The 23,850-nt window shown below is 38.9% G+C and overlaps 1 protein-coding gene across 1 annotated transcript; it reads right to left on the bottom strand.

Annotated features, from left to right (window-relative positions):
- Positions 1 to 130: 130 nt before the first annotated feature.
- Positions 131 to 21,984, bottom strand: Fatp3 (Fatty acid transport protein 3). The gene is made up of 13 exons (XM_033477897.2): positions 21,585 to 21,984; positions 8,951 to 9,101; positions 7,594 to 7,831; positions 5,094 to 5,325; positions 4,213 to 4,414; positions 3,443 to 3,635; positions 3,214 to 3,357; positions 1,809 to 1,946; positions 1,663 to 1,729; positions 1,406 to 1,496; positions 1,175 to 1,328; positions 799 to 854; positions 131 to 708 (listed from the first exon to the last, which is right to left on the bottom strand). The coding sequence occupies exons 1-13, from the start codon at positions 21,701 to 21,703 to the stop codon at positions 610 to 612; spliced, it is 1,884 nt and encodes a 627-aa protein (XP_033333788.2). The 5' UTR covers positions 21,704 to 21,984; the 3' UTR covers positions 131 to 609.
- Between the last annotated feature and the right edge of the window lie 1,866 nt (positions 21,985 to 23,850).

The raw sequence follows: 23,850 nt of genomic DNA, 5'->3' as shown, positions 1-23,850 counted from the left end.
GTCCCAATCGGGGCTCTGATAACGATAAGAGCCATCGCATTAGAGTCTGCGCGTGAACACCGCGTACCGGGTGATCGATGGAGCGATACCGGGTGATATTAGATCGACGGAGCCGGAGCATCGTGCAACGTCTCGTTAACAGGGAACAATTTATTAAAATGTGATCTGTCGTTCGTTTTTACAACGTTCATTCTACAATCGCAGTCCTCGGGATTTCTCCTTACAAAATAATCGATAGTCTTAACATCTCTATGTAGGAATTCTCTTCGCGAAGTATTTTATCTACAATTGCCGTTAAAAAGTTTTCGAGGGAACTGGGTATTACACGGGACAATTAGTATGCTACAAGGATATGAGGTTGAGCGGATCACAGGCCCTCTTGAGAAGATCTGCGGGATTCCCCGGACTGTGGGACGAAGGTGTAAAAATATGTATAAATGCAATCTTCTCGATGTAATTTCTGGTTAAACGTTCCGTCGTGCCGAAAGACAATTGATCGATCGATAACACTTCGATTCGACGTATCCCCCCCCCTCCTCCCTATCAATAAATAGACATTGTATAAAAATCGGGAATTAAACCATCGTTCCTAGAAAAGTTCAGTTCGTTTTATAGCCGAGCCCTGCCCTCGAGGATGTCATTGTAAAGCTGTTCCGTGAGTTTCACGTAAACGCCGTTGTTATCCAGAAAATACACTGTGTCCGTTATCTGCGAGCAAACATTCGGATACGTAAATATTTATGTGCGAAGAATAGGGACAGAGAGAGAGAGAGAGAGAATGAGTGCGATAACGATTACCTTTTTGATATTGAAACCGTCCAACTTGAGATCTTTTTTCTTCAACTTAAACGTGCCTAAGGAAGCAAATTGTCAGTCCCGTCGATTTTATAAAGAATATTATTAACCCTTTGCGCTCGAGTGGCGACTCCGAGGCATCGCTAAAATTTGTCGGATCACGGTCTAAGATCATCTTTACGTTAACGAAGCTTAGATTTACAAAATTGTTAAAAGTGTAGCCGTTGTGCGAGTCGCAAGACTCGATTTCGCACGCGTAAAATGCACTTTGTCGTCTAAAATGTAAATACTGTAAGTGAGAAAAATGATTTCAGATTTACGGTTAAAACGGCTTCGAGTGCAAAGGGTTAACGTTGAACGATCGTTGAAAGACAATTACCAGTCATTGGCAATTCCGACAGAACCCGAACGAAAAGAGGCCTGGCGTAAGACGGCAGTGCTTTCTTCACTCCTTCCGCCATTTCCTTGATGTTCAATGTATTCTCCGGGTCGTAAATGGCTGCCATACCGGCCTTCCCTTCGACATGAGGTATCTAGCGATCACACGAGACATTTAAAGATCATTAACGAATGATTAAAATATGATTTCTGTTCCCCCTCTGACAATCACCTCAACGCCATAAACGGCCGCGTCCTTCAGCCCTATCACGTTGCTAACGATTGCTTCGACTTCCGAGGTGGCCACATTTTCGCCACGCCACCTACAATTGTTACAAAACTCGTTAAAACCGTTGGGAAAAGTGGATAACACCGGAGCGTATACTTTCCGCAATTAGTAGGCTACAATTTCGGAACGACATTGTTTTGCGAATTTAACCGTGTCCTGGTCAGACTATGTACGATCATGGAAATAGTGAATAGGCTTGCCTGAAGGTGTCACCGGTCCTGTCCTTGAAGTAGAAGTAGCCCAATTCATCCATTACCAAAATATCACCTGTTGCGAAAAACGCGGTTTAATCATCGCTCGGGGCGTCCTACGAAACAAACCGTTTTTGTTTGAACGAATCACCGACCAGAATTGAAGACACGGTCGCCCTTCCGGAATACGTCGCGCAGGATCTTCTGCTCGGACGCTTTTTTGTCCGCGTAACCGCAGAAGTCGTTTAGTACCTTCTTTGGGTTTATCTTGCCCACGAAGATGCCTGGCTCGCCTGCAACACAACAGCAAAACAAAATCAACGTTTCATTCTAATCATATCGAGAGAGAGAGAGAGAGAGAGAGAGAGAGAGAGAAACGAGTACAATGTTTCAACTTTTAACGAATTTACTGTCGGCCTTTTGAGATCAGTGGAACATTCAACTTTCGACCAGAATATCTAATTTGATTAACACTAAGTTTATGGGACCAGTCGAAATGACACCTTCCAAAAATCTGATAATTTACGATTATTACAAATGTAATGATACACTTGTGAATAATTTCTAAAACAGATTTCTAGAACAAGTTGAAATCGCGCGAAAGATTCAAATAAATAAATTATCATTAATTTTATAAGCTAATATAAAATAGTTGCCCTTAGTGCTTCGTAAATCTAATGTTAACGCTAAACCGAACGAGCACTTATGGTAACTGACGTGAGATGCTTAAACACGACCGAATTTATTTAAATTTTGCCGCATTTTTATTACAATGTACGCTTGACTTAAGAAACTTGAATCAATTATTTTCTACGAAAGTGTCTCTACGATTCCAACAATTTTAAAATAAATAACGAAAAACCGGTCAGTTTAACTGGCAAGGCGATGGCTAGGTCAATCTTGATCCAGGGTATTCGAATCATTCATTTAACCCTTTGCACTCGAAACCATTTTAATCTGAAACACTTTTTCTGTCTTACAGTATATCCATTTTATGTAACAAAGCGCATTTTATACATATGAAATTGAGCGTTGCGATTCGTACAACAGTTACACTATTAACAATACTTTTAATTTAAACTCTGACAATATTAAAATTATCTTGGAACGTGACATAACATTTTTATCGGGGTCACCACTCGAGCGCAAAGGGTTAATTACTCAATTTTCGGCGATTAAATAAAGTAACACGGTGTTACATTAGGAAGAAGAGAAAAACTAATAAAGCTTCCACAAAAAATCTTCAAAAGTATGTTTCGAAAAATTTCTGAATAAAGCTCAGAATTGTTATAAACATCGTCAATGGTACAGCTGTGAGAATGGTCCGCCGTTCGAGGGTTAATTATAATCTATCGTCGCTTTTTTTCCATTGTTCCTCTTATCATCAACACAAATAAACGTCTCAAACTATTCATTGTACTAATCTGAAAGAGTAGAATCTCAATTATCGGAGGCTTCGATCACAGAATTCATAATTCCCCAAATTCCGTTGCGCGTGTAAACGACTCGGTCCAATGCAATCCATGAACATTGGTGACAGAAAATATTCGACGAGCTCACCAGGTTTGCAACGCACGCACAAGCCGTCAGGTCCTCTGACGGGTTCTCCAGTTTCCTCGTCGACTTTCAATAGAGCCACTGGGTATAGGGAGCCCGCGCAGAGTGGTACGAATCCCACGGCGCCGATTTTGTTATCGATGTTCACTGTAAAAGACAACGAGGAAATAATTTCTAGTTGTCCCATAGTTACGGTGAATTCACGTAGGAATCGTGAAATATTTTGAAATACCGAGATTGGAGTTTCCTTCCGTGGCACCATAGAATTCGCCTATTTGAGTAACATTGTATCTCTCGATGAAGGGCTTCCAGATATGAGGTCTGAGCCCGTTCCCGAATATCAGGCGAACCTTGTGCTTCTTGTCGCAGGGATTCGGCGGGACCATGAGCAGGTATCGGCATATTTCACCGATGTATTGAGCGACCTGCGATTAAACAATAGTCACATGCAATTGGAAACTTTTTACATTGATCACAGAAGCTGTTTCTAACCAGTCATCGTGCTATCGCTCATAATTTACTCGTATCAAATGTTAACAAATTTCTGCTTAGCATCGGCGATGGATTGGGTTGAATGAATTTATTTGAAACAATTGTTGAACAATATTTTCGAGATCGTAGGGACCTTTCTGCTGTGCTGTTGAAGTATCAAGAAATTTGTTTAGAAAGAGATTTCAAATAAAACCTGTGTCGACGATTTTAATGCAACTCCATTAGCGATAACTAATTTTTAACGAATCTTTAGCAGCACGCCAATCTTTTATGATCATTTTATCTTGCTTCTACTTCGAGAAATTGCTCAAGTGGCTTTTTTGCAATTATGGCCTTTTAAAATCAATTCCCGCGGATTTACAACTTCTGATATGGAAATTGCGAGTATGCAGGCATTTATGGCAGATCGATGTTGACAGATTCAACTTTGAGTGTTCGATTCGATGTGACCTGAGAATACACGTTTCTGGACTTAGGGCTCGAATTAAAATTCATTCCGGGCAACCTTACAGTGCATTCATAATGGACACAGTCCGGCCAGAATTTGGAAGCGCTGAAGCGCCTTCGTAGCACCACCGTCACGCCCATCAACAATGACTGACCAACTCCGATTAATCCGCCCGCGGTGTGATAGAGTGGCAACGAATTATAAATTCGATCGGTCGAGCGCAGGTTTAACATGTAGTAAACTCCGCACGACATCAGCATGTACCTATAAAAGAGCACTCGTTTAAAAATCATATTCTATTCATATGGTAATTAACGCTATCGATCGAACTATTTTTACACTGCTCGTTAAATTCCTTTTTTTAGTATCGCGTAAAATAACTACGGCCTCGTAGGATTGTGAAGTTTCGAACATCATAATTCGTGGCGTAATTTACATTCAGGCGACATACTTTTTAGTCGATGCCGAAGGTCAGTTTTTTTCAGTGGGAACCCCCCCTGTGTGTGATAAGCAATTATAATAGATACGAGAGAATTTCGCGGAAAATGTTCGAAAGGTGTAAATTAATAGATTCTCCTTCTTGTGTTTGGTCAGCTGTTAGATCAACGAATCATTATCTAAATGCTGCTGTAATCGATGACTCACCGCAAACATTCGCGTCATCTATTAATACCCAATTAAAAATCCAAACGCAATGCATTCGTACATGACTATTCAACGAGCGATTAGATCTCTTCGCCAACGTTGCTTAATCACTCGGGACTCATTGTTTCTCCTTATATCTTCTATCGAAAGACTAATTCAGATCCAAAGGTTGCCACGATAATATCGATGTGTACGTCGAATAACCGAAGATTTGTAATTTATAATGAAATTACAATCTTATAATATTATCTTGTGTCTTTTGGTTTTCCCAATATTAGCGAAGCAAGGAGAATCGTACCTTAGATTAGTGATGACTGCTGCCTTTGGCATGCCGGTAGTCCCCGACGTGTAGATGTAGATCAATTTATCGCGGGGCGTACCGCGAGCTAGCTCCTCGACGAGAGGCGCCGGATCAACATTGCGGACTTCTGTGTTCAGATCGATCGCACCCTCCAAACACTCCGTATCCGACAGTTCCGACCACTGGTACAAGGTCAGGTCCGGGATCTTGTCCTTGACGTCACGGATTGCTGAAAGAAACCATCAAAAATCGCTACACATTTGCAACTCGAACAATGAGGAGAATTTGTCTTCCAATTTTATTCAATTCCACGGTATTGTTGTTTCAGAAATACGGATGTTCTTAAACGTATATCTTGCATCATTGCACGAGGCTCTTCAAATGGTGTACCTTTGTTCTATATGACTATTTCGATGAATATGATTAAGTAGGTTGTTTCACTTTCCATTCTCAAGGTTGCTACTTAACGTTATCGGTAACTCCATCGATCTTAACTTCATCCGATAAAGAGAAATGTTGATTACTCTGAAGAACCTCGGAATGTAAGACTTCGAAAACATTTCTTTTCGCGATGTTTCCCTCTTCGAATCGATCATGTTTTATTCAGAGATTTTCTCTTTTCTCTTATCGAGAACAAGGGATATATTTAAAATACTAAAATGACGCGGTAGTACGCAGAAGTGTTAAAAATCAATTGTGCAAATGATAAATGTTTTGATATTGCTGAGAGATTAAAATATTCATCATAGATGACGGATCATTGAGAAGAGACTGGAGGAAACAATAACTGAACGTTGCGATAGGTAAACATCCGTTGAATTAATTATTCACATGATTCATGGTTTACTATCGCATCTGAACGAGCAGACATGACGGAAGCAAACAGCGAACCGATTGAAGTCAGACATATGAATATTCTGTGGACTTTAGCTTAGGCGAATGTCCTGGCAATGTAATATGTACATGTAATATTTATGTGAGCAATGTAATAAAACTACAAATGTAAGATTTATAATTGACGACAGTACGGCGAATAATTAAAATCTCTGGATTACATGAAGTACAAAATTTAGGACTGCCAATTAATGAAGCAATAATGAAGTCGCTTTACACTGAAACTGTTAGCTTTTCACACTGAAAAACAACCCAGCAACACCAACGATATCACTAGTAAATATTCGTTGATGTTATATTCATAAAATATAAAATTTAGAACTGCCAATTAATGAAACAATAATGAAGTCGCTTTACACTGAAACTGTTAGCTTTTAACATTGAAAAACAACCCAGCAACACCAACGATATCACTAGTAAATATTCGTTGATGTTATATTCATAAAATACAAAATTTAGAACTGCCAATTAATGAAACAATAATGAAGTCGCTTTACACTGAAACTGTTAGCTTTTCACACTGAAAAACAACCCAGCAACACCAACGATATCACTAGTAAATATTCGTTGATGTTATATTCATAAAATACAAAATTTAGAACTGCCAATTAATGAAACAATAATGAAGTCGCTTTACACTGAAACTGTTAGCTTTTAACATTGAAAAACAACCGAGCAACACCAACGATATCACTAGTAAATATTCGTTGATGTTATATTCATAAAATACAAAATTTAGAACTGCCAATTAATGAAACAATAATGAAGTCGCTTTACACTGAAACTGTTAGCTTTTAACATTGAAAAACAACCCAGCAACACCAACGATATCACTAGTAAATATTCGTTGATGTTATATTCATAAAATACAAAATTTAGAACTGCCAATTAATGAAACAATAATGAAGTCGCTTTACACTGAAACTGTTAGCTTTTCACACTGAAAAACAACCCAGCAACACCAACGATATCACTAGTAAATATTCGTTGATGTTATATTCATAAAATACAAAATTTAGAACTGCCAATTAATGAAACAATAATGAAGTCGCTTTACACTGAAACTGTTAGCTTTTAACATTGAAAAACAACCGAGCAACACCAACGATATCACTAGTAAATATTCGTTGATGTTATATTCATAAAATACAAAATTTAGAACTGCCAATTAATGAAACAATAATGAAGTCGCTTTACACTGAAACTGTTAGCTTTTAACATTGAAAAACAACCCAGCAACACCAACGATATCACTAGTAAATATTCGTTGATGTTATATTCATAAAATACAAAATTTAGAACTGCCAATTAATGAAACAATAATGAAGTCGCTTTACACTGAAACTGTTAGCTTATAACATTGAAAAACAACCCAGCAACACCAACGATATCACTAGTAAATATTCGTTAATGTTATATTCATAAACGTTGGTTGACAATGCCTATTATACAACAGTCGCGTTCTAATGCGATCGGTAAGGGGTCATCTACCTCATTCAATTCTTCAATGATTATGCACCGACTAATGCGATCGATAAGGAGTCATCTACCCCATTTAATTCTTCAATGATTATCCACCGACTAATGCGATCGCAGAACTTACCCTCTGCAAACTCCGCGCCAAAAATCACTGCCTTGCAGTCGGCCGCCTTCATGCTGTGCACCAACACCTCGTGACGAAGATTCGTGTTGATGAGCGCGCTCACGTACCCAGCCTTGCTCAAGCCAAGCCACGTGCCCACGTATTCGGGACGACTTTCCATGATCAAAGCGACCCTGCTCCCTCTGGTCAATGACGTCGAAATGAAGTATCGCCCCAGCCGGTTGCTGTACTCTTCCAGCTGCATTGCCATTTAATAATACCATTGAATAGTAACAATCATCGAGAAAATAAAATTCGCGAAAATTTGTTATTTATAGTACAGTAAATTCTTCCGAACTTTCGCTCAGCTTGGAAATAAAAATGGAAAATTTGGTAAGAGGAGATACGATTGTTCAAGCCTTTTATAGTTATCAATTGTCAACAACTATAAAAACGAGCCGAAAGACTCGAATAATCGCACCTCCTCTTCCCAAATTATCCATTTTTGCTTACAAGCTAGATTAGAGAGAATTGAACGTATTTGGGTAGACCAAAAAACATAATTATAATGTCAACCATTTGTGCTCGAAGCTACTTTTTATCGTCCTAGTCGATTGCTGTACTCTTCCAGCTGCATTGCCATTTAATAATACCATTGAATAGTAACAATCATCGAGAAAATAAAATTCGCAAAAATTTGCTATTTAAAGTACAGTAAATTCTTCCGAACTTTCGCTCAGCTTGGAAATAAAAATGGAAAATTTGGTAAGAGGAGATACGATTGTTCAAGCCTTTTATAGTTATCAATTGTCAACAACTCGAATAATCGTACCTCCTCTTCCCAAATTATCCATTTTTGCTTACAAGCTAGATTAGAGAGAATTTAATGTATTTGGGTAGACCAAAAAACATAATTATAATGTCAATCATTTGTGCTCGAAGCTATTTTAACTTCAAAACGGAACTATTTCTTTCAAAGTATAGTTTCCGATTTTGTATTGTTTTTGTATCGCGTGCGTACGAATTGAACAACTCGTTAAAAATAAATCAATTTAATAATGTAGAAATTACTTTCTCCTCCGAGTCGTCATTCGAGTGCAAAGGGTTAACAGATTTGAATCGAGTTGCACTACTCGCCGTTGTCTGTATACTCTTCAATAATTATATGAAATATTTAACACGTTGAACTGCCAATTGAAAAGCCTAAAAAATTCCACAAAATTGAAGTCTATTTCGTGATGTAGAAATTGAAAATTTAAGGTGTACGTAATTTCGTAGTCTGAATATACAATAATCGCAGAAATTCAGTTTTAATTGTCAGAAATAATTGCATCGGTTAAATTATATCATTCGATCATCGGCAAGATTGCGAACTTACCTCTTGATAGGTCCATTCCCTGTTCTCGAAGATGTAGGCGATTTTCTCGGGATGAGCGGTCGCGTAACTGGAGAACACCTTCGCCACCGTGAGCTGCCGCGTTTCCCACCACCATAGAAGGATATTGACACGGATGAACCTGTACGCACCCCTGTAGCCAGAGAAAATAGTCTTGTAATTAAATTAATTATCTTGTAATTAAAATAATTATCTTAAACTATTGTAGCGAATTGATCTTATTTTCTAATTGAATAAATAATTACATGTACGTAGAAAAAGTAACGGCTACTATCTAAATTAGAATATTAAACCATTTTAGTTGTTATGTGAACTAAAATGTCATGTGTGTGATAATTAAACTATAGATCTTTACACAGTTTCCCATTTTCAGATTTGAAAGAATCATTTTATCATCAATTTCATTTTAGATTTGAGAGAAGAATCTCTTATGCTGACTCGTTGTAGCAACACTTAATTGAAAAATGCTATTAGTTAGCCACAAATGCATAACAATCCGCACTCTGTTGATAATGTAGAAGGAATATTTTTCCCTCATTTGACGCCTCTAGTGCGCAGTCAGGCGGCAATTGAAAAAAAATTGATAGCTTCATATTCAAGAGATGATAGATATGATCACTCAATGTTACAAACCCAAATGAATATCGAACATTGTTACATTACAATTACGTTACCCATACGAAGCATTTACTTTTCTTCCGCCCGATTATTATTTCTTTCCATTGCATACAGAAACCGAATAAATGTCACAATTTTCATCTTCGAAACTATAAGTAAAAACTTTCTGAAAAACCGAATCCTGACCTAGTCAGATATCATGGAGAACAGATTAACCATAGAGAACATTATCTGACTGCAAGACTAGAAATGCGCAGGCGCGAAGATTGCCAGGAAATTGGTTCTATGAAACGATATTAGCGGCGAAGTCGTAAGAGAATTAGAATTAATGACGGTTGGAATAGATTCAATCCCATAGATTTTACACGACACATTTCTGTTATGGGAAAGGGGTCAGTCGGAAAAGGATTCAATGAAACAATTAGATGGGAAGGGAATTGGGGTACGGCCGATGACGACGCTCATATATTTTCTGGTTCGGTAGTAACGTGTCCTTTCCCCTACCACGCTCCCCTAATGTTACATCCTCTCCTCTTGGAATCAATTGGTTAATATCGCGGCTGGACACGCGCATGACATGTGTCACACGATCACAACCTTTCCGTCATTGCTCCTTTGACACTTCTCTGATTGCGGTACTATTAGCCGAAGGTGGCTGAAAATTCTGATTTGCCGTTCTGATCGCGTTTACCACCGATCCGGCAACTTGCCGATTAGATGTCAATTATCGTTGTGTACTTGTAATTTACGTTCTTTTGAAATTCCATGCGTCAGAAAAATTGGTCGTTTTTATAGAATAGCTGGAAATCTGAATGGATACACTTTTATTATCTTCGTAAAAGAATTTGAGATACATGAACAATTCGGGGTCCCTAAATCTGGCTCAATTAACCCTTTGCACACTATTTAAAAAGTGTAACTGTTGTGCGAGTCACAAGACTCAATTTCATACGCATAAAATAATGCACTAAGTCATATAAAATGGAAATCATATAAGTCAGAAGATCTATTTTCGATTTAGACTTAAAATAGCTTTGAGTGCAAAGGGTTAATAGACTGAGAATCTTATACAACCATGATGGAAAGGAATTGTTGCAATTTGAAACAGTAGAACAATCAAAAGAGTTGGAGGGTATTTAAGGATTACCTCCAATCTACTGAAATTATTAAAGAAAGAAGAAAATGTGCCTAAACGGTTTCCATATCTTGCAACACGTGCAATAGATTTTTCTTTTGCTCATAATTAGCAGACTATTAATTATAAAAAGTTTGATAAAATTATAAAATATAATTATGAAAATAATAAAATTTTGAAGAAAATTATTGTATCATATAAAAATATAATTTTTGAAATGTTTATAATTATATTTATAATTATATAATCCATTAACTAGTAGACAACATAAAAATGTATTGCATCTGTCTAGACTATTGGTTAATAGACTATTAACTATTGGTAGAATCGTTCAAGGATTCCTTCAGTAAGAAATTCTAGAGAGAGAGAGAGAGAGAGAGAGAGAGAGAGAGAGAGAGAGAGAGAGAGAGTCTCCAACAGAAAAACGAGAACTCTTGAATACTTGGATTTTTTTGACCGAGCTTCACGCGTGCTGTTTCAATTAATGAAAGTACAGGGGCGTTAAGGAAAGGAATTAGAAGTTCAAAAGGGAAGTGTGGAAAGATGGTACCGACGCATTGTCGCTGGAAGATTACGCCTTTGTCGAAGCTCCCGTGCTACGGTGAGCATACGACACCAGCGGCAGCCCCTTTCAACGCGTCCACGGTGATTAAATGAAGTCAAATAAAATAACGAAACATGCTGCGTGGTAGGTAGAAGGATAACCTGTAGCTGCGGTACACCGCTTGCGGTTTCGTTGGTATGCATTAACCCCGGTGTCGACTCATCTGCACCTCTAGATTGCCAGCTATTTGCAAACTTTGTTACCATCCCCCGTCGTATCGTTTAACCTTTACACTCCTCACCCCCTCTCTCTCTCTCTCTCTCTAATGTCTTTCAATTAGAGTATATACACATAATCCTTGACTAAAGAAGTCTTTAATTTTACAGTAAAATCAAAATTTTACTAAGAAATAAGTGCGAACACTCGATCACCGAAGTATTCGCCATTATTCTCTCTGGCGTCATTCTATCACAAATAAATTAAATTGGAATTTTATTCTATTCTAAATGAAACGTACGCGTGTTATGATTTTTCGAAGAGTTTCGTCATGAATGCAGTAATAAGTTCCACGATTCAGTAATAAAGGTTTGCCAGCGGTGTTCATTTAATTGTCCTATATGACGTAAGTGCCTGTTAACGCATAGAATTTTATTGCAGGAGTTCACTGGAGGAGATATCATCTATTGTCTTCGTTTTAGTTAGTTCTAGAAAACATGGAACAAATTCACAAAGAAATAAGCGATAACTAGACCGCGGATCTTTACGCGAAATAAAAATGTTGTACGTCGACTGCAAGAAAAAAGAATTAGATAGATACTTATTCCTATCTTGAATAATTCTAACGGGTTTGACGGATCGTCGAATTCCTTTAAGAGTGTCAGTGTATTGTATTTTATCTACTCATTTTTAACATAAATGCATGCACAATCTAGTGTCAACAGTTTGGACACAGTTCGCGAAAACAATTTCTCTAAATGTAAAAATCTCTAAAAAACCAACTTGACAGATTCATAATCAGATGCAAAAACAAATTGGACGTGATCTGAATGAGGCGCCGGTGAAAATTGTTACACCACGTTTAAAATTAATTTCGACGGTATCACATCCGTTCATATTTTAAAAAATTGTGAAATGTGCAAGTATCCTACTGGCCAATAGGCTCAATTTCATATACATAACTATATAGTTATATATATATCTAAAATACGTCACTATTAAGTTGCATAACTATATATACATATCAATATACATACAATATACAAAATATACATACATATATACATATCATATAAATACTGTAATATTGTTTGAATTTCGAGTGCAATGGATTAAATTAACATCGCATTATCCACAAAGGCCAACTGAGCGCGATTTATATTAACAAATTAACGACGGGGCATTTTTATTAAAACTTTCCTACACAACGGGTGATTTTACTGATGTAGAATTCCTTCAACACGTGTATACTAAAAATGTGACAAGTATTTTTGTGATTAATAATATTTCATTGAAATTTTCAGCAGTTATATGTGGTGAATAGAATTTTTTTTCTTGTGCGATACTTAATGAAGCAGATTCCCTTTCATTTCAATTCTCGTTTCCCGTCGTTAATGCGTTAACATTCGTCCTAATTACAAGTAAAAACTTCTTAAAAAATTACGAATCTTTGGCAATGCGATCACTGCGTCCCAAGGAAATTGTCCTCAAAAAATTAGCGAAAAAAAAAGGGTTTGTGGGTCTCAGGCGGAAGCTACTTCGTGGGTACACCTAACCCCGAGTAGGGCAAATAAGAGACCGGCGTTTACTTTCCGAGCAGTGATGGTTATAGCGCTCAATAGAAGCATGAGCGCTGGTATCCATCGGTTCGTTCACGTGCAAGGCCGCGCGCGCAGATATTTGTCCCACCAGTAGGCGTCACTGTTCAGAGAGAGAGAGAGAGAGAGAGAGAGAGAGAGTGAGTGAGAGAGAGAGAGAGTGAGAGAGTAAGTGAGTGAGTGAGTGAGTGAGTGAGAGAGAGAGAGAGAGAGAGAGAGAGAGAGAGAGTAAGTGAGTGAGTGAGTAAGTGAATGAGAGAGAGAGAGAGAGAGAGAGTGTGAGAGAGGGAGAGAGTGAGTGAGAGAGAGAGAGAGAGAGAGAGAGAGTGAGTGAGAGAGAGAGAGTGAGAGAGAGAGAGAGAGAGACTCGCAATGGAAGGATACGTCTATTCTCTTGGACATCGGCAAACATTTTGAATGTAGAAATTCTCTACTGTCGCCTCGCTAAATCATTGTACACAGTTTCACGGTCGCACATTCTGCCGCCGGCATATTTAGCACAGATCTCTTCCTTTTTTCCTGTTCTTTTTCAAAGAATCGCGGTTGAGGCCTAAACAGTTCTACGAGCACATAGAATACGTCACCATTAAGTTGCAGACATTATAGTTGTAACATTGGTGGAGATATAAACATAACAGACCTGGGCAAATTTGATTTCGAATGAAAATAAGAAACAACTATTTCAAATAATTCATTTAGTTTTTCAGTCAGCGACTGAAAAGTATAAGTTATCGACTTGAAAATATAAATTACTATTTTCTTACTTTTCATAATTAAGAAGTGATTTAATATTTGACGGGATAACTTGCTTGATTAATAGTAACCAAATATTCACACATCTATATTTCGAAGTATCCGAATATTAAAATAACGCTAAAATCAGACATTGTTTCATTCAAAACTTTTTATTTAACATATATTGTAAGTTATACATATTTATACTATAATAAATAATATACTATATAATATACTATATATAATAATATACTATAATAAAATATACTATAATAATAAATAATACATATTTATACTATTATTAACTAAGTACCAACACCATATTTTTGTTGTCTTTCATAAACAAAATTCAAAGTAAAAATTTTACGATATCCGAATATTAAAGGTGGTCACTGAATATTCCTTGAAATAGCGTGATTTATTCGCTTCAGTATGAAACGTGCTTCGGGATACGGTGGACGGCGAATGAACTGCAACTCTCGACAACCTGTTGCAACCGCCTCGGAACTTGTCTCGCCGTGATTCCGGTAAGTTAATCCGTCAATCCCTGCGAAACGGGCTGCATTGAAGACACCGGCACTGGTTATATACACGCGAACTCGTGGAAACCGAAATTGTCATCTGTCGAAGGTAACCGTTTACCTTATTACAAAACTGTGGATTTTTCAGGAATTTTCGTTCTGGGAAAGTCGGACTGAAACGTTCTTCGGTTGATCGATGAGTTGACAAGGATCGCGCATGTCAGCGATCAATAATGTCCGATATCTCTAATCGCTCGATATCTGATCGGATTGATCTAATTACAGAGTACTGTTGACGCAAAGTAATCACCGGCAAACGCAACATTTACGTGTTCGTCGTGACTTTTAATCTGTTGCATAATTTTTCTCGCAATCTTTCTCTTTGTCGACTTGTTTGTGAACTGCCGATATGAGCATAGTGATTGAACACTCCGCGTTTAGCTATCGTCACCAATAGAATTGTTTACATTCTCAATTATATAAATAGGTTTATTCCATGTTCATTTTCACTTTGACGCACCATTCTGACGTAACTCCTCCAGTCGACGAAATTCGATGATCTGGAACTCCGCTTTAATTGCCCGCAATTATTTCGTGTAAATTCGATCGTTGGAGGACGCTTTCGCAGGACAATGTACGCACAAGTTTATCCGCAACTGCGGTTGAAAATGAGAGACGGTCGAGGGAATTGACGCGAGATAGGACACGTGTAACGAGCACGTCATTGTAATTGCACACTTATCAATTGCAATCGTCGCCGGAACGTGGGGACATTTTCCACCGTTTAACCGTTTCACGATTATCGCTAGAATTTAAAACTGAAATCTCTCCTTTGCTCTCTAAAATTCGTAATGTCACGTTTGTTTGCATATCGTAATTTTTTCGTCGACATGGTCGCACGTACGCGCGACTTTCTTCCCGCAAAATGATCACATTCCATGGAATTATAATTTTTCACGGGTATTATAGCACGTATGTCCGCTCGCGGAATGATAAAACTTCATAAAATAAGCGACAACACGATTTTCCTGGTGTTTAATCAATCCTCTTAAAAGATTCATTACCGTGACAAATTAACGAAGGAAACAGGAGCGAGAGAGCGTCGGCGTTGATTAAAATTGTTTAATCAGCTCCCTCCGTTATTTTAACGAAACGCGAGCTTTGAACGCCCGCTGCACGCACGGCATGCCCTTATCTCGACCGTACACCAGTTTTTAGCGGTCAGAGAACTGGATCGAGCAAATATTTGATCGCATGCCGAGCCTCGCTGCGAAACGTCGCCGTCATTATTGGCGATCACAGTAATACGGATCGTACGAAGTGGCTACAATCAATGATTTATCTTCCTAATTGTATTATCCTGCTTATGCCATTGCTTTGTACGACTTGTTCTATCGCATCGGCTAGCCAGGCAAAAATGTGAGCAAACCAATGGCGTACTAAATCTCGGCGCAACAATTTACGAGAAAATCTCAGAGGAACTTAATTAGACAAAACCTTTTGCCTCGCAATGAAAATTATTTAATTTCTACGATTTACGTTTAATTATCACTTTTAATATTATCTTAATAACGGGTCATCTAATTCGAGTCTTGTTATTAATTTGATTACATTACAAATACTTAGTTATTAAAAATCTAACTTCCAAACATCCGAGTCATTTAGCGTGAGTATAGCTAGATACATATAGTATATATACTATATCGATGTTTATTAAACATTGTTACTGAAGTAAATATTTATTAACACCGAAAAGAGTGTAACAGGAGCTCAATTACGAATATATTGTACAATGTAACGAGCAGGCGGCGGATTTGATGCATTTTAAACAAAAGCGAGTAGGCGAAACAGAAAAAAAATGATGCTACTAAGAAGATTTTTAACAATTTGATTACATTGTGTAAAACTTGCTGAAATTAATCGAGACGAAAGTAGATGTCTATGCAGTTCCTGTTTCTTGCAACTAATGGAAATACAATCTTTATTCTGCACAAAGATACGCAGTCTAGTAATGAGTTAACAATTACATTTGTCTAAAACGTGTTCATAGAGTCATCGAATCGAATCGAACGATACATCCAAACAAGCTGTTCGTCGACGCTCATGTATCTATTGTTCACAACGAAACAAACCAACGATCGTGTCGATCGACAAAGTGTTCTCTACACAAAACTAACCAAATTCTAAAAAATCAAATTCCGTTTGGAGATCAGAGGGGTTTCCGTGTGGAAGCAGCACGCGTGCAATCATTTTCGTTCTATTATACGAAACTCGTGCCGACGCTCGTGGAACTCGTGCCTGCCGGCAAAATCGCTTATCTCGAAGCCGCGCGATTCCAGCCGAAATCTTTCGGAGACTCGGCCTCCAAAAGATCGCGTGTTCGCACGGCAAGTTCTGGAGCGTGAACCCAGGATCAACAATATCATTGAACAGGCTGTTTAAATTCCATGCGCTCCATATTGGCTATACAATGGTCGTGTCGTAGCTGCACAATGCGCGGGATGAACACGACGCCGTTGAATGTGTGCGGGCTGGCAGCCGCACAACCACGCGATGCCGAAGAATACGGACACGGTGTGTCAATCAATGGACGGTTCTGCGGCTATGATGAAATCAATGCCAAATGCCCGGCTCGTTCGGCGTTATTATGCAACGTGAACGGCCTGGAAATCGCGTGGCCCGAGGAACGCCGCTCAAAAACCGCGTGTACTTCCGGCGCCCGATCGATTACCGTCCGATCGAGACTCGCCGTTTATCGCGTTCGTCCTCCAATAGTAGATTTCTGTCACGTTCCGACACGCATATAAATGCAACGCACCTTCAACACTTCGGCCGCTACGCCAACAATATCACATATTTGACAGAATCGAAGTATTCCATTTAATCGAATTCAAATTGGAAAGTTTAAGTCGTATAGCAGTTGTACAACACGAAATGATTAGCGTAGAAATTAATTTGAAATTAATTAACTGTGGTGCGCACAATTATAGACTCGAAGTAACTCTTACGTTGTTACCGATATCCGAACGAAAACGAAATATCATATCTGTATATTTTTATTTTGTATTATTTCTAATATAGAAATATGTACATGCATGTTGTTCTGTCAAGTTTTTGTTTAAATGTCACTGAAAATGTAAAAGTTACTTTCAGTCTATAATTATTCGCATCACTGTATATAGAGTATACAGAGGCAGTCCATGTTGTTTAACAAGAGTTAACACGTGAAGTGCCGAATATCATATCCAAAAATTCCCACAATATCGAAGTCATCGAATGAATGAAACTAAAAGTAGATAGTTAAAATTAACCATGGTAACTATTAGTTCGCGATAACAATGAACTTTAAATACTAGTGTCATCCATACGTGTTCGATGCGACACTTAACCGCGGCACTTAACTTAATCACACATGGGTGACACTAATTTTTGACCAATTTTGAAAATTCATTTTCATTGTGATATATTCGAACAAACTGAATTTATTAAATTTAACACTTAACTTAACTTAATCACATATGAGTGACGCTAATTTTTGACCAATATTGAAAATTCATTTTCATTGTGATATATTCGAACAAACTGAATTTATTAAATTTAACACTTAACTTAACTTAATCACATATGAGTGACACTAATTTTTGACCAATTTTGAAAATTCATTTTCATTCTGATATATTCGAACAAACTGAATTTGATTAGAATGTTTTCAATGCGAAGGAATTCTAATGTTATCCAGTATAATAACCTTATTTCAACTTTCTAGTTTCGGTTTAATTACTTGAATTGCTTTGACCTTGTGGGAATTTTAGCGGTTCATTGTCGGCGCTAAACGTGTTAATGTGTTAAGAGCGTGGAAGTGGTAATTGCCGATTTTTAGGGGAACTTTGTTTTTAGAACTTTTACGAAACGTAGCAAACGATTCAAGAGAGCGAGGCATAGTGGTGATCGTACTGGTTTTTATGGTAATTTTGTGGGAACGAGATCGTCGCTTTCTACGTTAGATGCGAGTGTTTTCGTAAAAAAACCGATTCTAATGCATACGAGTGGTAGCATAAATTAAAAAGAGAGGCCAGAAAAAGTTTATAGAGTCTCCCACAGCGCAGCAATAGAGTTTTCGAAGATTCTCTTGCGTCGACACCGAAAAAGCCTGTGTGACTGCAGCTGCCAGAAAAGTCTGTGCCACGGCATCGATTGACGACCATCGATCCAACGACACAGAAGTTGCATCCTGTGTATTCTTATCGGAGCCGCGTAATGCAACGGGTACGCTAAATTCAAGGTTTGCGCAAAGAATTTCGAAGCGATGTAAATTCGAAGACGTGTGCGCTAACTATTCAGATTGGAAAAACACAAGAATGTACAGCCAGATACGCACGTCGAATTAAACATTCGTCGTCTGATCTCGATCCATTATTTACTAAAGACAACTAATCAGCAGAATTCGATACATCGATGACAAAAAATAATAGCTGTATCTCAAAAAGTTAATTTCATCTTATTAGAATTATCTCGGAAAGAAACGAAATTGCTCCTTGGCTCCTATATACTGCAATGGCTGCAGACAATTCTCTGCAGAAAGATTCGCGGTCTGTTGATCAGCTAGCAATATTTTGTACTAACTTATCAAAAACGAGCATGCGTGGAGATCTCATGGACCACAGAAGTTTGTTCATATTTGTATACCTTTTCTCCATTTAGCTGACTGAAATAGAATATAAAAAAAATATCTACAAATGAACTACTATAAATAATATCTACTAAATAAACATTATTATCTACATCGATTGCAACAAGCACGAGGCAAATGGAAATGTCTTTCTTTCTTCGATCATTTAATTGCGTTGGAAATAATACATGGATATCCTTAAATTCTTTCAATATTTCCATTGTTTTATTCATCTACACATTTTGATCAATAAAATCCGCGGTCTACTGATAACTTATCTCTCAAACTAGATCCGAACTTTGCAGTCTGCAAATTAACGACTCCGTTTGTCAATGCCGCGACATGTGTTTAACACTTGTACCTGATCTACTCATCCCGTCGTTTCGTCTTTTTGTCATTCGTGCTGATCGAACAGCGGCTCCTTTTACATGACAAAATGTTCTAGATGTACAGCTTGAAGAACGCAGTCGGACGAACAAGTGTTATTTTCCGTGCTGGTAGTTCTAACATTTCGTTATTGAACTGCGAACAATGTATGACGTTTCTATGATAACATCGGAAACGTCCGTCGTAATTCGAACGCTCGTGTGACCGTACCCTTAATCGATCGGGACGGTTCGCGAAACGCGTGCAATTGAAAGGACAAACGCGATCAGACGCCTCCGCTTCGACTCCTTTCGACGACGGACTCTCGATCGCGTTTCATCGGATAACCTTGCGATGCGACGTCCAATCGCTTGCAAAACGCCGCTATTTTTCGTACAGAAAGATATTCGCGGATCATCCGTTTTTCGAAGACACGCCTTGCCACGCGAGGGATCAACCCTTCTACTATTCGCCGATTTCACCGTTGGTCACGGTATCGGAGTCGGTACGAGAACATTTTTTATGAGTTTCACGCGGTCGTGTCTTCGATTAAAAAGTTGCGATCGGAATAAAAGGAGTAGGATGTTAGTTAGAAGATCAAAGTTCGTTAATGAAAGATATTGAAACACGCTTTGGAATACTAAAATTATCACGCGTCGAGCGTTGAATCGATTTAACGAGATCATAATTTCTATCTACGTTCGTGCATCCGTATCGCCGATAACGCTTCAATCGTGAAGCAAAAACACCGACGTTGATTTCTTTGAATTTTTCTAAGAAAGGTCGAGTGGGATTGCCAGCTAACTGAGAATAGATAAGATTGCAGATTAGTGAACTGTGCGTCGTAGAAACGGGGTTCGTTGTATACGATTTGCATGTAAATCATCGTTTTCTATGAATCATGAATCAAATTACTCCTTTCGCAAATCCCGTCGGCCTTCTGTATTCCACAGTCGCACAGAACTTCGTAACATCGTAGCAAAAACCGAACACGTGCTTCCGACAGATTTGCAATAAGCGCCTCCTCCGCGCCACTCTCGATACAAACTCCAGCTGCGACCGTCTCTTCGTATATAAATCATGAAATACTATTCAACTATTCGATACTATTCGAACACTTATCGAAATATTAGCTTCTTATCCTGTCAATTAACTCCGCGGAAACTTGGTAACTTAATCCTCCATACAGGAAAATTCTCTCGAAATGTTAACAACTTTATCGTACCTGGAATAATCCTTTCAATCCGAACGAACGTTTGAACGTTACAGCTGCGTTTTTGCCATAAATGCGTACAATCCACGAACTCGAAACGATCTTTACAACATCTCTATCTATCCGATCAAATTACGGTAATGTCTCCCTAACTGTCGCTCAGATTCTGCAGAAAAATGTGTTTTGTCCGTAGTTTAGTCGCCTAACGTACATGCGCGACCGAACTATTGTACGCTCGATTCGCGCTTCCTACGGCAAATTAATGACGTGGAAGGGTCTCTAGTAGTCTTAGAGAACTTTATTTTTTGTGTTGTACTCTCTGCGAGCGCTGGCGGAAGAATGCTCTTCCAACGCTGGAAAGTCGTGGAAGAGCACCCGTGGATGGAGGTAGATTGTTTATTATTGGTCAAGGCACGAATCACCCCTTGGAGGGGGGTGTCTGCCTTGACCCTTGTTGGGGCCTGAGAGGGTTTCCCCAATGGTGGGACCTTTTTATGGCCCTTGTCTCTGGACGCAACAAAATGGACAATTTGGGAAGACAATTTATTCAAGCCTCGTGACTCGCTTTTATAATTGTTGACGATTCTTAACTGTAAAGACAAACCGCATGGCTCGAATAATCGTATCTCCTCTTCCCAAATTGTCCATTTTTCTGGACAATCTGAGCGTCGATTGGAGAGACGTTACTGTACCCAGAAGACGATCTTCGGAGGATCGTGACACCGAGTACAAGTTCACCAAGAAAGAAAGAGGAAGAGTATATGAATTTCGAGCTGTGAAGTTTCAGAGCGTAGTCCTGTCAATAATGCTCGCGGAATGGTGTAAAATTGCACGTGACAGGGAACAGCAAAATTTCCGTGTATTCTCCATTTATCCGATCGAATTACAGAACAATGCTCGTGTACAGTTTCACGATAGAAACGAAGAGACAGAGATAGAGAGAGATAGAGAAGATAGAAATTCGATGCCGAAATGCGAATAGTTTTTCGAACAATACTCACAGTACATCTCTGGGCAAGGTCTTGTATAGCGCGTAAACGAATCGTCGGCGTTTTCCTATGAGCAGATAGCCGGCGATAAACACGGCCAGGGCCGCTATCACCAGCTCGCGCGCTGCCATGGTTAGGCGAACTTGAGGTAGAAGGTGTACACTGTAGGCAGACGTGTTGTTGCCTCGACAATATAGATCAGCAGCCTGCCCTGATCAGCGGGAAAATTGAAAAGCGAATTCTTTCTCTCGGTTCTCGCGAAGCGGAACGGACACTCGCTGAGACGGCGACTCGCGACCGAACCGCGACCGAACCACGACTGACAACGTTGTCAACGAACGTGATACACGCCGATGCGGCTCACCGTCTACGTGTGTTGGCCGCGTGTACGTGCGTCGTCTCGCGAGCCGAGCGTACAAGTGATCGTCATTGATAGTCATTGGCGTAGCCTTTCAGAAAGTCCGGGGTAAGGAACGGCGAGCAAAGGTCGACAGATCGACTTCGGACCGTCCCCGTGTGCGATCACTCGCGTTCCACGCGTCAAGATCGAAGAAAAATTTGCTTTTGCATTTGCAGTTTCGCCCCACCGCGTCGCGGTGAATCTGAACGGCAGGCCGATGCAAATGCCCCCGGCTAAAAATATAGAGAATCGAGGCTGCTGTTCCGAGTTCAAAGTTGAGTCGAGGCGAGCAAGTTGCAAAGGTTCGCTGTACGTTCATTTCTGTTTTTGTGAAGACGTTCGCCAACGAACAATAAGAGATGAAGTTTTATTCTATCCCTTTAAGAAACATAGAATGCTATCCTCTCCATTTATTATACATACGAGAAATTCCTACTAGTCACGACCGCGCCTTTCATTCATTAGGGGTATTATCATCAAGGTATACGACCCTTAAAGACATATTATTTAATTCAATCAAAATGGTTCGAACGACGTTTTATTATGTTTATTCCTAATCTATAAATAGTGCTTTCGTTGTATACAAATCTTAACATGATTCAGGAAATGAATACTTAAATTATGAATAACAACGTTCTCGTATCGACAGTAATCCTAATTTTGGATGTGCATCGTGCACGCGGCAATCAAACGTAAATTCCTGTGTTCAAGCAAAATCTTAGGATCCAGGTTTTATTGTAAAGTTAGCCCTTAGCGCTCCACGCGTTTCTCGAGTACTACCTGTCAGCAACTCCGGCACATTTTTGGAGAAAAGCGCCTGAGATAAAGGAAGTCTTATCTTGTGCGGTAAAGATTACACGTCCTTGTGAAAGCGTTTGATTTTATTCATTTTATGTTGTTAAGTATAAAAATGGGCAAAAAATGTTTTAATCGTAATGGTATCTACTTAACATTGTGCGAGGTCGGTGCATCGATATCGTGAATCGTGACCGAAATTTCCAAGCAGCAAATGCATCCTCATCGAAATGGGTAAATTTACTATTAACGATATTCTTCACAATTCTTAAATAAATATATCCCCCGTGTTCTTTGACGCGATTTATTATAAAATTAGCATTGCGAATCGTCCGTTGAATTCTGTTTGGATACGGAATTATTGAAACAAAAATATCTTTTGCGTGAGTTTGCCGGAATTTTTTTATCGTTAATCTTCACTGGAATCGGCTCCATTAATAATTAAGTTAAATTAAAAATTAGTAAATATTCTTCGGACGTTCTAAAATAAAGTTGAACAGCGTTTTTCTGAAAAATGTCACTATTAGCAGCTCCGACACATTTTTGGAGCAAAGCGCCCGAGATAAAGGAAGTTTTATTTCGAGCGGAAAAGATTACACGTCCTTGTAAAAGCGTTTGATTTTATTCATTTTATGTTGCTAAGTATAAAAATGGGCAAAAAATGTTTTAATCGTAATGGTACACACGCTAAGTACGTTTTCGCTACAAATAACAATTGCCAACGTCTACAAAAACATAACATCTTCGGTGTAATCATGCTAAAAATATTGGGCTCCGCAGCAGAGCCTTCGGATTTACGGAACAAATGACGGATGTCTCCATAGCGTTACGTCTTAAAACTTTCTCAACTTCGGAAATTGCTTCTTACAAAGTGCACTTGAATGTCCGAGCATTTCGAACGGAAAATAGAAGGGCGGGGGATCTTCGAATTCAGTGAAATTTTCGGGACTCGAGGTTTACGAGTTCGACATACTGTAAGTTACATTCGTTCGCGAACAACCGATTGATACCGGTTCACGTTGGCCGTCGCATCGCGGCAATGGCAATTGTGCCGGCTTTAATTGCACCATAGTGGGGTCGCGC

The sequence above is a fragment of the Megalopta genalis genome, chromosome 9, assembly GCF_051020955.1.
Source record: "Megalopta genalis isolate 19385.01 chromosome 9, iyMegGena1_principal, whole genome shotgun sequence".
NCBI lineage: Eukaryota > Metazoa > Arthropoda > Insecta > Hymenoptera > Halictidae > Megalopta > Megalopta genalis.
This window is presented reverse-complemented; position numbering and strand designations above follow the sequence as displayed.

Bases quoted from the DNA above. Each gene is read 5' to 3' on its own strand.
- Fatp3 (XM_033477897.2), bottom strand. From the start codon at position 21,703: ATGGCAGCGCGCGAGCTGGTGATAGCGGCCCTGGCCGTGTTTATCGCC. The intron at 1,947-3,213 runs GTGAGCTCGTCG...GTTGTGTTGCAG, and splicing joins GTGCGTGCGTTGCAAACCTG to GCGAGCCAGGCATCTTCGTG. The intron at 855-1,174 runs GTAATTGTCTTT...TTGCTTCCTTAG, and splicing joins GTCGGAATTGCCAATGACTG to GCACGTTTAAGTTGAAGAAA.